The sequence below is a fragment of the Aulostomus chinensis genome, chromosome 17 (genome assembly GCF_037954235.1).
Source record: "Aulostomus chinensis isolate RoL2024-O1b breed Wild chromosome 17, RoL_Achi_v1.0, whole genome shotgun sequence".
Taxonomy (NCBI): Eukaryota; Metazoa; Chordata; class Actinopteri; order Syngnathiformes; family Aulostomidae; genus Aulostomus; species Aulostomus chinensis.
The window spans coordinates 13,503,328-13,517,140 of NC_141336.1; the positions used below are offsets into that span (position 1 = coordinate 13,503,328).

General features: G+C 42.7%; 1 protein-coding gene across 1 annotated transcript in view; it reads left to right on the top strand.

Moving 5' to 3' along the window:
- The window catches only part of hs6st1a (heparan sulfate 6-O-sulfotransferase 1a), a 56,797-nt gene extending 42,984 nt beyond the window's left edge, over positions 1–13,813 (top strand). Inside the window, exons 2-4 of the mRNA XM_086181934.1 lie at positions 5,488–5,710; positions 7,499–7,747; positions 10,262–13,813. Coding sequence (XP_086038060.1) covers positions 5,488–5,710; positions 7,499–7,747; positions 10,262–10,501 — 712 coding nt within the window. The 3' untranslated portion in view covers positions 10,502–13,813. The remainder of the gene's footprint in view (positions 1–5,487; positions 5,711–7,498; positions 7,748–10,261) is intronic.

Sequence of the window (13,813 nt, forward strand, 5' to 3'; positions counted from 1 at the left end):
TGTGCACCTGTAAAGTGTGTCCTACCTGCAACGCGTTCATTTAAATTTACGAAAAACTCCATTTGTTGCAACGAGACCTAAGGAGACCAGGAAGTGTTGGCACTGGTTCCAGGGGTGGGTGATGTCCCCTTCCTGGTGTTGAAGGAGCTAAAGTTTGTATATGTTGTATTGTTGGGTTCACAATGGGAAAAGCATCTTGACAAAGCAGTCTAATTTAGAACCACTTCTAGATACTTGGCCCTGAAAATAACAACATCAGAAATGTTGGCCCAGACTAAGAACTACACAGAAAAAGTGACACTTACCTTACTTCTTGCCACCAGTACAGTTCCTTTTCAGGTTAGAAACATTCCTCCGCACATATGTGTCAGGATTATTTTTGGCCCCACTCTTAAATGGTTGAGTTCAGGTCCACTTTTGGAGCTGGGAAACAGCCCTTTTGTTGAGCGGATCTTGTTTCAACAAACATCCATGGACTATTAATAAATCATGGCTGAGCTATACACAGGGATGATGCTGGTGTCACTGTGTGTGTGTGTGTGTGTGTGTGTGTGTGTCATATATTTAAACATGGCCTTTAAAGTTTTTTTTTCACACTAACTTTTGTGTCTCTTGTGTATCGCAGCCACAAACCTGCCCCAGTATTCATTGTGCTCCAGTTGTTTCTCTTATTCTCTGTCATGCAAAGAGGAAAAACATTTATTTGGCATAAACTTACATCATCTTACATCTCATCTAAAATGGCAACATAAGTATGTGAAATTGTAAACCCAACCCTGATTAATGATTCTCCTCTAACCTTTCGCTAACACACTAGATTTAAACCGGTGCAGTACAATTATTCAGACCTCACCATTCTTCAATTTGCGGTGCACCCTCCGGGACATTACTCAAGGGGTGCTGGTTACACAACAACAAGATTTTTAACAAAACCAATTCCTAGAAGGGAGAACACATGGTAATCAGGCAGAGGCGCATAACTACAGGGGGAAGACCAGAATGGGAGATGGGCTGAAAGAAGAGGAGCGGCAGAAAGGGAAAGATTTAGAAGAGAGGTTAAAGAGAGGTGGAGTTTGTAGAAGTGGTGATTTGTGACCTGCGGGAAACAGACGGACAAAGGGCTCATTTTCCCCTGCCACAACAAGCCCAGGCACAGTGTGTTTCCTCTTGATAACGCTTGCACGGCCTCACATTTACGCGCTGGTACACTAGAAGTTTGACCTGTATGGTTTTCTTATGAGGTAACATTTAGGTTGAAGCTAGTCGTATTTTTTTTGTTTGTTTGTTTTAACTCTCAACTGTCACACCAAATAATAAATGAATAAATACAAAAATCTATTTTTTGCTCAAGACAAAAAAAAGAAAGTCATTTACAAGCAAAGTTCAGGAAGCCTAAAAGAGTGAGTCACTGAGAATTAAGGATGGGCTGATGTCTTCAGTCTCTCAGAAAGATAACAATTTCATTCTCCGCTCACAGGCCCTGCCTTGCATTCAGTCATTAGGACAACAAAATAAACAGAGAAAAAGCGGAATCTAAAAAAATATGTTTCCTGGTCCAGGCAGGATCGAGTAGTGGCTCGGCAAATAGCTTCATCTCACCACTCTGTGCCAAACAAGCCCTTTATTTTGTTGTTTTTATTTTTTGTTTTTATCAGCCGACTACTATAAAGGACTTGCAGATTAGTCGACACGTTTGACGCCAGCTGAATGCGAGTTGGAGTGGGGTTTTTTTTTTTTCCCCTCCTCGTGTTGCAGATAATGTATAAAGGATTGCAACAGAGCTGACGAGCCCGGAACATTTTTTTGAAATTAAACAACATTTTCCAGCTGTCAGCCTGCATGATGTGTCTAAATTCCAACAGAGAGTGACTGAGTGGATCGTGTTACTTAATTAGTTGCTTTGCTTCAAGTCATATCACCTGTGATCAAATCTGTTATGTTCTTTCACCTCGGAGGAGGGGAGTGAACGTACGTGACAGAGAGAACAGGCCTCGTGTGTCGAACGTGCTTTCGGACAGCTTTGATCTGGAATCGTGCATTCATCAGTACTTTTGAACTTCTGTTTAGCGTTGTAAAAACTAATTGTGATGATTTATGGTTCACTTCATGAATATGTAGGAAGAGGTCGTTTAGGATTATTTAAGTACATACATTTAATATTTCATAAAGTTTTCTCCCATTAAAAGTGATCACTGCTCATTATCTTAAAGTCGTCATCCTCAAATCAATTCCCCTTTCCGGAATTAAAACGCAGCTCAAATTCCAAACTAGAAAGCACCAAGAAAGTACACGTTACTCCAAGCAAACCTCCTGTCTGACATTTTTGTCTTTAGACCCTAATTAAAGCCGCAGTGATGAGCAGGCACATGTCGCAGAGTGAGAGGGCCGTTAACCCCGATGATGAATTAATCAGAATTTCATATGAAGGAGTAAACAGAATACATCTAGAAAGGCAGGTGTCTATGCTCAGATGCAGCTGGTGGAAAGCTGTAAGTTCCATGGTTTGTTGTTTGGGGTGCAAATGTAACTCCACTGCCCTGGGTGGGCAGTATGGGTTTACTGGGGCGTTTCCTTATGGTAATTCTTAAGGGACTGGCTTGCGCATCCAATCGAGGTCAGATGGGTAAGAACAAATTCAGCTGCTCATGAATCCCTCGTAGGATTTGCTTATGTTCCTCTTATTGCTAAAAGTAAGAACAAAGTGAAGAGAAAAAAGAATATTTTCGGGTTTTATGTGTTTCAAAGGGGGAGTTTATTTGTGTGTGTGTGTGTGTGTGTGTGTGTGTGTGTGTGTGTGTGTGTGCGTGCGTGTGTGTGTGTTTGTAAGTGTGTGGGCTGCAACATCGTTACCTGGACATCTAAGTACACGGCCAAACATCATTAGAGAGACTAAGTCGAGGAAGTCTCCACGGCAACAATTTTGCTGTTCTTCTGACCCAGCAGACACAACAGGCCAGCATGCCGTTTAAGATCATTTATTTAGGTTTGCATGTGTGTGTGTGTGTGTGTTCCTGCATGTTTGCGTGCCTGTTATTTATTTATTTTGCCTGGTAATATGCTTGAGCCTTCATTATAGCTGGAGCCATAACTTTGATAAATCACTTGGGCTTGGGGCCCTCACTGCTTTCACAGTATTAGAAAACTAATTGAAATTCGCTTCCACCCCTTCTCTCCCTCTCTCTCTCTCTCTCTCTCTCTCTCTCTTTTCTCGCTCTCTCCGGTTTTCACCCTTTCACTTGTTCTCCAGTCTCTGTAGCAAGCGCCAAACAGTGTCATGTTTTTTCAGTAGAATACAAGCCAAGAGGGGGAAAATGTCATCACTGATTTAATAGGCATAGTCTTGCACAGAAACACACAGGCCCACACACACAACCACACACACACACACACACACACACACACACACACACACACACACACCCCGCACTAGTGTTAGGAATCCTGATAATGTCATCATAGGAATCTCTATAATGTACCTTGTTCTACTGCAGTCTCCGGTTTGACTGTGCCTCCCTCTGTTCCTGCTTTTGATTAGATCTGGGATGAGATTTTAGGTTTAGGTTGATGGGATTTAGAGTTTAGTTACTTGTTACTATGGCTGTGATCCCCCTCCGCTGTCCTCCGATTTAGGGTCTGTTTGGTTTGTTGCCTGGGATCTCCCAGCTGCCACAGGATTTAGGGCTTAGTTGTTTCATTGTCAATGATCCCCCCTGCCGCCTCTAGATTTGGAGTTGTTTCATTTGCTGCGATCTCCACTCAGCCTCCACATTTTAGGGTGTGGTTGTTTTGTTGCACAATATCTCCCAATTGAAATTAGATTTTGGGGTTGGTTAGTCGTTTGTTTGTTTTATTGTTACGGATCTCCTCGACTTGTCTGGATTTAGGGTTTTGTTGTTTTATTATTCATCGTCTCTCAGATTTGGCTAGATTTTTAGGTTGTTGTTGTTTTTTTTATACATTTTATTGTCCAGGTTCTCCCTGCTGCCACTGGATTTCGAGGGATTTAGCCACTTATTTTTAATATCCAGACATTGCTACTGTTTGCGTGACACTTGGGGCTTTGTGTCCAACCAACAACCCCTCCTCTCTCTCTTTGAGCTTTGTAGTGTCAGGCCAAAGATTTAGTGGTGGAAACAAAGTGTGTGTGTGTGTGTGTGTGTGTGTGTGTGTGTGTGTGTGAGAGAGGACTGAGGGGGCTTGTGTGGACCAGCTATTTCGTTGAGTCCTGTCAGCACACAAAATTCTCTCTGCAAACATTCCTCTGACGTGATGCAATCTCAGGAGAGCAGGGCAGCGTGTGTGTCTGTGCACACTTTCAACCAGCGGCACCATCTCTGTTGCAAAGACAAATCCATACCATCACTCGCAGACACACTGCAGGCACATAGCCACATGTAAACACACACGGGTTGCATGCGTGTGTGTGTGGTTAATGAGGATGTGTTGATTGATTAGACTGCAGTAATTAGCTGGAGTGTGAAGGCCTGAAAAGGTCTCTGCTCTGGCGGGAGTGTCCCCTCCGGAGAGACGTTGATCTGTGCCATTCACCATTACATTTCACAGTCACACACACATGCACACACACACACACACACACACACACACACACACACATACACATGCATACAGAGCTGAGAAGCAGTCCCATCCAAATCTCAGATGCGGGATGAGTCATCTCTCAGAGGCAGAACTAATACTCGGTACCAGAGAGGAAAGATGTTTGGTGTGTGTTTGTTTGAGACAGGGAGATGTTTGCAGCGCCGTGTGTGTGTGTGTGTTTGTGTGTGTGTGTGTGTGTGTGTGTGTGTGTGTGTGTGTGCGCGTGTGTTGCAGAGTGAAATGTGCTTGTGCCAGCAGTTTTCTTTCCTGCGCTGTGGCCTGAACGCTGACCTGATCCTCTGCCAGACAAATCAACCCTCTCCCTCACCTCTGCCTCACGCTTATTTGTTGTTTGACTTCCTATCGACTACCCACATTTCTTTTTGTGCATCACAGGCCTGCTTCTTGTAAATGCAAATAATTCAGTTTTAAGTATGAGCACCCCTTATATCGAGTTACTTTGATATGAAATAAACGGCAAGGGTAAACGGTTGTAAACAGTGCCACCACATGGTCATGTGAGAAACGACACATGATGCAGGGGTGTTTGATCATCTCCCCTCTTTTTACTCCACTTTATCTGAGCAAAGTCATTAATTTGAAAAGCAGACAGAGTGTGAAAAGGCGATAAAATTCTCTGTGTACCATTTTTAAAACAGCGAAAATGCGTGACTTTGCAAGCTGTGCTTCTACGGGTTTAATTTATCTCTTCAGTTAGTTTTTTTTTAATGATTAATCTAACCTTTGTCAAAGGCAATTTTCTGTGCAATTAAGGTCATAATTTCTTAATATAAATGTCTCTTCTTGTCCTCATCCCTCTGCTTCCCTTTCCTCTCCCTCCTCCCCTCCGTCCCTCATCTTCCTTCACTTCCCTGACCCCACTAACAGGAAGTTCTACTACATCACTCTTCTGAGGGACCCGGTGTCTCGTTACCTCAGCGAGTGGAGACACGTGCAGAGGGGGGCCACATGGAAGAACGCCCTGCACATGTGCGATGGACGAACCCCAACGCCCGAGGAGCTGCCCTTCTGCTACGACGGCTCCGACTGGTCAGGCGTCACGCTGCAGCAGTTCATGGACTGTCCCTACAATCTGGCCAACAATAGACAGGTAGAGAAGAAAAAAGCACAGGTGTACCCTCGTGCAACTATGTTTTTTTTTCAGTCACCACTGAAGCAAAAACAGTCTTAAAATAAATGATCGAATTTTATGGACTTCTAAAAATCCTCATCTCATATTAGCTTGGACTTAATTGCCACTCATCACTGCTACCAAGCCAACCTATATGGAAGACTTCTTTGCTCATAATTCAAGTCCTAAATTCAAATCTTTGACTTTCTGCTGCCCAATTGCTCATTTTGTTACAGTTCGCAGTTCTAACATTGTCAGCTGGCACCAAAAATCCAGAAACGCCAATAAAAAGGCTTCATCACTGCTTCAATGAATAGATAATCCTCAGTAAACCTCACACACAAACACAGCAGATGGTTGCTAATTTCCTGCTTTTTATTTCCTGTCTGAGTGAAAAAGGTAACGATTGTTATTGACGTGCCAGCAAGTCCCAAAATCGGAGGGGGGTGGGGGGCTACAAGGGGAATTGCAGACATATAAATGTATACACTCATGTATACTATCTAACATATATGTGTGCTTGTGCATGCACACACAAACACACACAAAACACACACTCATCATGCACTAAAGGAGTTGGTCCATAAGCAATAAATGCCTCAAATTCACACCTTCTTTTTTTCCCATCCTATCTCAGTCTTGCATCTAAACGTGTTGGCCGGCTTATCTCATCTGAGCCTAAGGGTGTTATTACTCAGGGTCCTATGACTTCTCTCTCTCTCTCGCTCTCTCTCTCTCTGTTACTCACACACACACACACACACACACTTGAAACATCCTGGTGGGCCAGCAGGCTTACGTACATGCAGTGTGAACCCATCAGTATGCAGTCCCTGTTCTGTAATGTAACACAGCAGTCCCTGAATGCACTCAGCAAGTTTTCTCTGTTTTAATATACATTTCCTGCTAAATAGGCTGCAGATTATACAATAGTTGGTGGAACAAACTAACTTTTACTGCTGTCTGTTCAGAAGGGATCAACATCATTCATGCCTGTGACATCTAGACTGTTTTGTAAACTGAACTGTGACTTGTGTCAACTGTTACAACCCTACTAACCACGTTGCTTACAGACCTATCAATTTATATTGATGGAATGATCAGCAGCACTAATTAGCATCCGTCCACGCTTAACAAATGCCACTACTATTGTTACGCTTGATTGCTGGATAGACCTTATTTAGATTCAAATGATCTGTCTCTCGTTACTGACAATAAAGCAGAAATCCTAAGAAGTAAAATGAAATTTAGCTGTTGCTAAGCCCGCCCTTTGAGACAAATGAACCAATCAAAGGACACCATAGACAAGCGTTTGAATAAGTGTCATAACTTGCTTCTGGATTTTACTTTGTTTTATAAGTTAAAAAGCGGTAAAATGATGCAGGGGGGTTTATTCAACTCTGATAGGAGGTATCCTGGGAGGTTATCGAGGTAGCAACAGAGCCAGATGTCTCCAGTGGGTTACACTCTGCAGGTGAACACACTGTCAACTCCGTCTTTTCCGGAAGTTGTGCTGAACTTTTTTTGGTTATTGCTCTGACACAGACGGGTTCCACTGTTCTCGGGTCAGCGGCGATTGTTTGTCCAAGTGAGCGACAGACTGCTACGGGGGCTAATTGAATGTTCCTTTCACTCCAACATTTTTACTCTGAGATCACCTTGCAGGCTTTTTTGCTTTCTGACAAAAAAAAAAAAAAAAAAAAAAAAGCTTGAACACGACAACTTTTTAAAGGTTGCTGATCCTGTTACATCTTTTCATTCCTGCAGGTACGTATGTTGGCGGACCTGAGTCTCGTCGGCTGCTACAACTTGTCCACAGTTCCGGAGAAAAAGAGGGCACAGCTTCTCCTGGATTCGGCCAAGAAGAACCTACGAGACATGGCCTTCTTTGGTTTGACAGAGTACCAGAGGAAGACCCAGTTCCTGTTTGAGCGAACCTTCAGGTTACGCTTCATTAGACCCTTCATACAGTACAACAACACCCGGGCTGCAGAGGTGGAGCTGGACAATACTACGGTTTGTACTGCGGTTCAGTCTTAAGTCTTCAGAAAGGATCATATTTGAATGTGTCCTTTTTAAAAGGCTTCAGGAGATTAGTGCTGTTACATTGCACCGTATGTAGAAATTCCATTGGTAGTACATTTCGGTTAAAGACAGGAAAAATAACAGTTTCAGAAGCAATGAAAGGCTACTGCCGAGAAGAGGTAGAGAAAATGAGAAAGCAACACAGAGCGTAAACACAGTAGTCTCATATTGCTGTGAAATGCGTTGGGATGACTCTCACACTTAAAAAGCAGCAGCTTCAAAGATGTTCGTCATACTTTGATTGGTCCACTGTGGGAGTTCTTCGGTTCAATTCTCAGCACACTCACACACAAAAAAAAAGAACTGCTCCAGTACACAGTGGACTGGTGATTTATACATCAAAACCAGTAGGGACGATAGAAAATAAAATATTAACAGCAGACCGAGAGTGTGGAAAGGTGAACTGGTGGTTGTTGTTCACAGGGAAAGTTTGTCTGACTGTGTGTGGCATTTTGAAAAATTAGTTTTTGAATTATCTTTTGAATTAAAAGAAAAACTTCCAAAGGCACTGTGTGAATTGTAACACTGATTATTTTTAATAGTCAAATAATTACACCACCAGATGATGAAGAGAATATTTATTTTATAGACTCCTGCAAAGCAGCTGAAAGCCCATTTATACGCTCGCGGCTTAAAATTCCCGATGAGTCATTTCTGATTGAAACTGGTTTCTAAATTATTCGACAGTTATTGTGTGATAGATGTGTGGAAGACTAGTGGCTCGGTGCTGTCTTCCTGGCCCGGTGCCGACGTCCTCTGAGCAGAACTCGTTCTCATTTTCGAATGGCGTTACAGCACGTCGGCCTTCCTCTGTTGTCACACACGTTGCTCACAAATGACACACAGCACTCTGTCATGGATTTCAAACGGATTCTCTTAATTAAACATATTTCGACCCCCATGCCGAATTCAAACACATCAGAAGATACGGGGGCCAATTTAGCCAGCTTCCCTTCACATGTTCACATCAAACACATTTCTGTTACCCAGCTCCACAGATTGCCAACACACGTTTTCTTTCTCTCTCCCTCTCTCTGTTCTCTCTCCACGTAGAGGCCACGGAAAGCGCTTATAAAAATGTCATGTAATGGGGCTTTCCCCAGAGGAACTCTGTGAGGAACTTGGCAACATTACCTGCTTTCCAACTAAAGGAACCAGGGGCTAAATTAAATTCCGGGTGCCAAACTAATACCTGGTCTGTGAGTTTTACTTAAAAACTTGTGAAGCGCTTCTGATTCACAAAATAAGCACATAGTACTAAAAACATTTTAAGAATGAATTTTGGAGCTGAGCACACACATGAAGGGGAGGGAGTGATGGGTCTTTTACATGCTGCCATGCACAGAGGTCAAAGTTCACCTTCGTGGAACTGTGCTCTATGACTGTCTGGCTTGTCTGGTAATCTGAGTGTTACAGGTTCAATCTCCAGTTCCTCCAAAGATGTCAAATTTAGCTTGAAACTGAACCCCTTAGCACCCCTAATGCTTTTACCACCGGTGTATAAATGTGTGAGCTAGCTTGCAACCTTAGTTGTGAATGAGGAAAAAGTGCTTGGAGTGGTCAACTAGAAAAGCACTAAATCAAAGCAGTGCATTTACTATTTTGCGGATGCTTTACTTGACAGCAAGAAACCATCCTTCTCCAGTTTGAAGAATTTGTTTCAGAGGGCGATGGTAGATTTAGGTGAGAGGAGCAGAAATACCTGCAAAAACTAAGTGAATGGACGTGATAAATAAATTCATTGCACTTAAATTGCATTTACAATCTAACTAATGAGAGTATGCATTTATCAAGCGTCACATGATGTCCCAAAAGTTAACTCTGGAATAAATGTCATCCCTGATGCAAAGTTTTCACCGTCACTGGGAGGTTCCGCATCTCTTTAAAAGTTTGAGGGGAAAACCAAACCCTCAAAGAAACCATCACCTAGTAACGGACCTTAATGTGCTCGCGTCGGAACATCTGGCAGCTCCTAACAAATGAAGATATCTCAGGAGTTCTCCTAAGTACTTGCAGACTCATTTTTTACAACGTTAAGAAAATTAGTTTTACTCTTGTCTCACAAGTTGGACTAAAAAGGGATTAATCTCAGAGTTTGTGACCAGTCAGGATTGATTTCCTATTCTTAGATAAATGCCAGGTTATCTTAAATTAGGTCTGAGTTTTTGTTGTTTTCATTTCACGTCTCCTTTTCACTTTTTCATTCATTGTAAATCTAAAAGGGGAAAAAATATATCCAACAACAAATGGCTCTTGTTTCCTCACATGTGCAAACGGTGTCTTTTTTTAATTTATCATGTGTCTAAAGTTCCTTTCTTTCCATTCATCATGCAATGGATTGTTCTTACCCAGCAGAAACGTGACCTCCATTGCTTTCTCTTCTTTTTCTGCAGTATTCTACTACTTCAGTGAAAACTAATAGAAGTTGTGTCCCTCTCCTTTTAGATCCAGCGCATAGAGGAGCTGAACGAGCTGGACATGGAGCTGTACGACTACGCCAGGGACTTGTTCCAGCAGCGTTACCAGTACACCAGGCAGCAGGAGCGGTGGCATCAGCGCCACCAGGACGACACCCTCTGGCCCTCAGATGAACGAGAGGAGGGCGAGGAGGGTGGTAGAATAGAGGAGGCAGGCAACAGGCTCCCTACTGAGGACTACATGAACCAGATCATCAACCGCTGGTAGCAGCAGAATGAGCGCAAACGCACAGACATGCATATGTAATGTGAAAAAACGTACACATACACACTCGCTCATTTACAGAAGAAGCGGCACCTGCATCAAAGACCCTGGCAAACAGACATTACTGAAGAGGTGGGCTGCTTGAATGAGAGTTCAAGCGGTTGCTATGGAGACCTGGGCTTGGTCTCTTGCATCAGCTCGTGTAACTGAGGTTTTGCCCGGTTGTTATTAGCACCTGCTTGCCCTTTACCCCCCCCCCACCCCCACCCGAGTTTCTCCATCTCTCTTATCATTACTGACAGAGCGGAGGAGGGATATTTTAAGATTCGCAGACAACCAAGTATCTCACCCATCCTCTCCCCCTGCCTCCTCCTCCTCCTGTATTCCTCTTGTTCTCCATGGCCTGATATGGAGCATGAGAAAACAAAAATCTGTGAATTCCCACTTGTACTTGCAAAGACCAGTCTACGTCCTGGACGCAGTACTCCGATTTCAAAGGAAACTGGGACAGCTATGAAAGTGTGTAAAAGAAAGAAAATGATGGAAGTACATGAGAAGACTGTTCCTGGAAAGCAGAAGCGGTGAAAAGTTGGACTGAGTTGTGTAATAAAGCTTTTCTGCTAAAAAAAAAAAAAAAAATCAGCCATTTTCACCCATGAACACGCTTTGGTCATGAAATAGTGAGAATAATCTTATTCTCATTTTAGGAGGATTGTTTTGTTTGTTATTTTCTTTTTGTGTTTATGCTTTTTTGAAAGCAGAATTGTAATAACACTGAGACCAATATTGCTGCCTAAAGAAACATGATTCCTTTATGTGTTTTTATTTTTTTTGTTTTGTTATTGTAAGTCAAAGCTAATGGATTGGTGTACAATGGACCATAGCCATTACTAAAGCCTTGCATCTTGGGTGGGGGGGGTGGAAAAAGTGGCCTGTTTCTCTGTTAAAAGGTTCCTGAAGCTGCTGTCGCTCAACAGGTCCATTATTTCTCTCTTTTCTCTCCCTCTTTTTTTTTCTTTTAGTCCTGCGGAGAATGACAGCCAATTACGGCACAGAATCTCACATAGGTGTGAAGAAATCAAACACAGGCAGAGGAGGGAGACGAGCACAGGTTGTTGCCAAGAACCGTGCTGTGTGTGTGAGCGGCAGGCGCTTTGGAGACCTTAACTCAGACAAATGCTCGAGATGGGAGTTGTGAAAGTACTGGTCACCATGGCAATGTGAGCCCTTAATGTTGTGGGTGGTATTTTGAGTTGGGGTTTTTTTAATTTTTTTTTTTTTCTTTTTTAACCAAGAGCTGCGGTCTTAAACTAGGCTCTGTCCCACCTGCTGAAAGGGCGCACACGGCGCTGGTGACCTGTAGTTCATTAGCGTGACCAGTATTTGACATGGAGGAAGGGATGGGGCGAGGTAGCAGTGCCTCTATGTACCGGGATCATAGTCAACATAATTATTGCCAGATAATACATCTGCATTATACTACAGTAATTTTTCTGACTACTCGTGTGTTTGTGTGGACGACTGTGTGTGTGTGTGTGTGTGTGTGTGTGTGTATGTGAGGGTGTGTAAATATATGTACAGTATGCCTTTGATTGGCGTATGTGTATGCCTTTGTAAATAGTGTGTTTGACTACGAGAGGATGCCTGGTGAGTTGTGAATGTTGGTTTCATGACCAATACTTTTGCCATTTTTTTGGGTGGTGGAGGGCGGGACAAGGTCGTCCCTCCTAAAGCATGTCACAGCAGTGTGACCGTCGCAGCGATGCAAGCCAATACTCTCCTCTGATCTTCCCCCAAACCATCCCCCTTTCTTTCGTTTACCCCCCGTGAAGTGACGAGGGTTGCATCACTGGAATCGTCTGAAAATCCTAATTTATATTTTTGAAAAGTCGCGCCATATTTTATGTCTTTTTAATCTTTCAAAATCTCCGAGCAGGGTTGGGTTCTGATAGCTGGCTTCATATATCAGGACTGCTTTAGTATTCAGAAAGAATTGAAACACGCACTTAAATACTAAAATACCGCAGTGCTGCCATGTTTGGTCACAGCTGCCATCAAAAATACACAAACGTGAGAAGAGATTGGTTAAATGTTTGCAGTAGTTATGTAGCAGAAATTCCTAATCAGGTTAAATTATGGACTTCGGTGCAACGCCAGTCCCTGTTGGATGAAATGTCTAGATTTGTTCTGATGGTAAAGAATCTATGATTGTATGTCTATTTTTTTAAATTCGCAAAGAACAATGTACAAAATATGTATGACTCAGCTTCGATTCTGTATTTTTCATCTGTTAAACAATGATTTTATCAGCAGTGGCTAATCAACCGGTGTTTGTGCTTAGAAAACACAAAAAGCCATGTCACTCTCTTTCTAAACAATCATAACGCCTTTATAAATGTGGCCTGATCGTACTAAACCGTGCTGTGGTTGTCACGGAGTTTATATGACTGTGCCATACAATGAAGGCTTCGTAATTCGAGTTTTCTTGTCATGTTCACACACACAAACCTCAGCCAAAGAGAGCCTCAAATAACCCTTTTTTTTTTTTTTTTTAAACCCAATCAATATTTTAGGACGAGCAGAATAATGTTTCCATGTCAGCAACGTTTGGAGCAGGCACCCACACACACAAAAAAGGTGACATTTTTCAGGTTGAAGCCGGAAAACGTAAGAAACATCGCTTATTCGTGACGGATTCTGTTTAATATTCGCTGTCAAAACCCAACCCCTGATTAGAAGCAACGAATCTGAGCAATAAGAGGACAAACCAATGAGATGGTGGAGAAGAGGAATGTAAATGCGGAGAAACGGCATGATGCAGCATGATTTAATTAAACTGAATGTAGTCCAAGTTTGACGTCATCCTGAGGGCGATTGAAGGATGAATCCAGGCAAACTGCTTCCTTCCTCAGTGATGAGATCAAATAAACTCTTGTTATCGGTAGATATTTTCATTAAGATGGAAATGGGGGGAGGAGGGTAGCCACCCACCACCCCTTATTAAATTTCAGCTAATCACCTTGTATCCAGTATTTTGATGAGCTCTTTTCAATAGAATGGCGGAGGGAAAGGAGAGATGAATAAGGGGAGATGGTGAAAGGTTTTGGGACACACCCAGTGTCAATATGCTGCTTTTTGTGTAGCCTTCAAAGTAACGCAATAGGGACAGGGAAATATGGAACGGGAAATTTGTTTTGTTTTTAAAAAATATTTTGTATTAACTCTCATTGTACTCTTGTGTCAGAAACTGGAGGCTTGAAAGCACTGCAGCTCCAGGCACTTTGCCCACAACCTCTCTTTTTTTGGGGGGGAGGG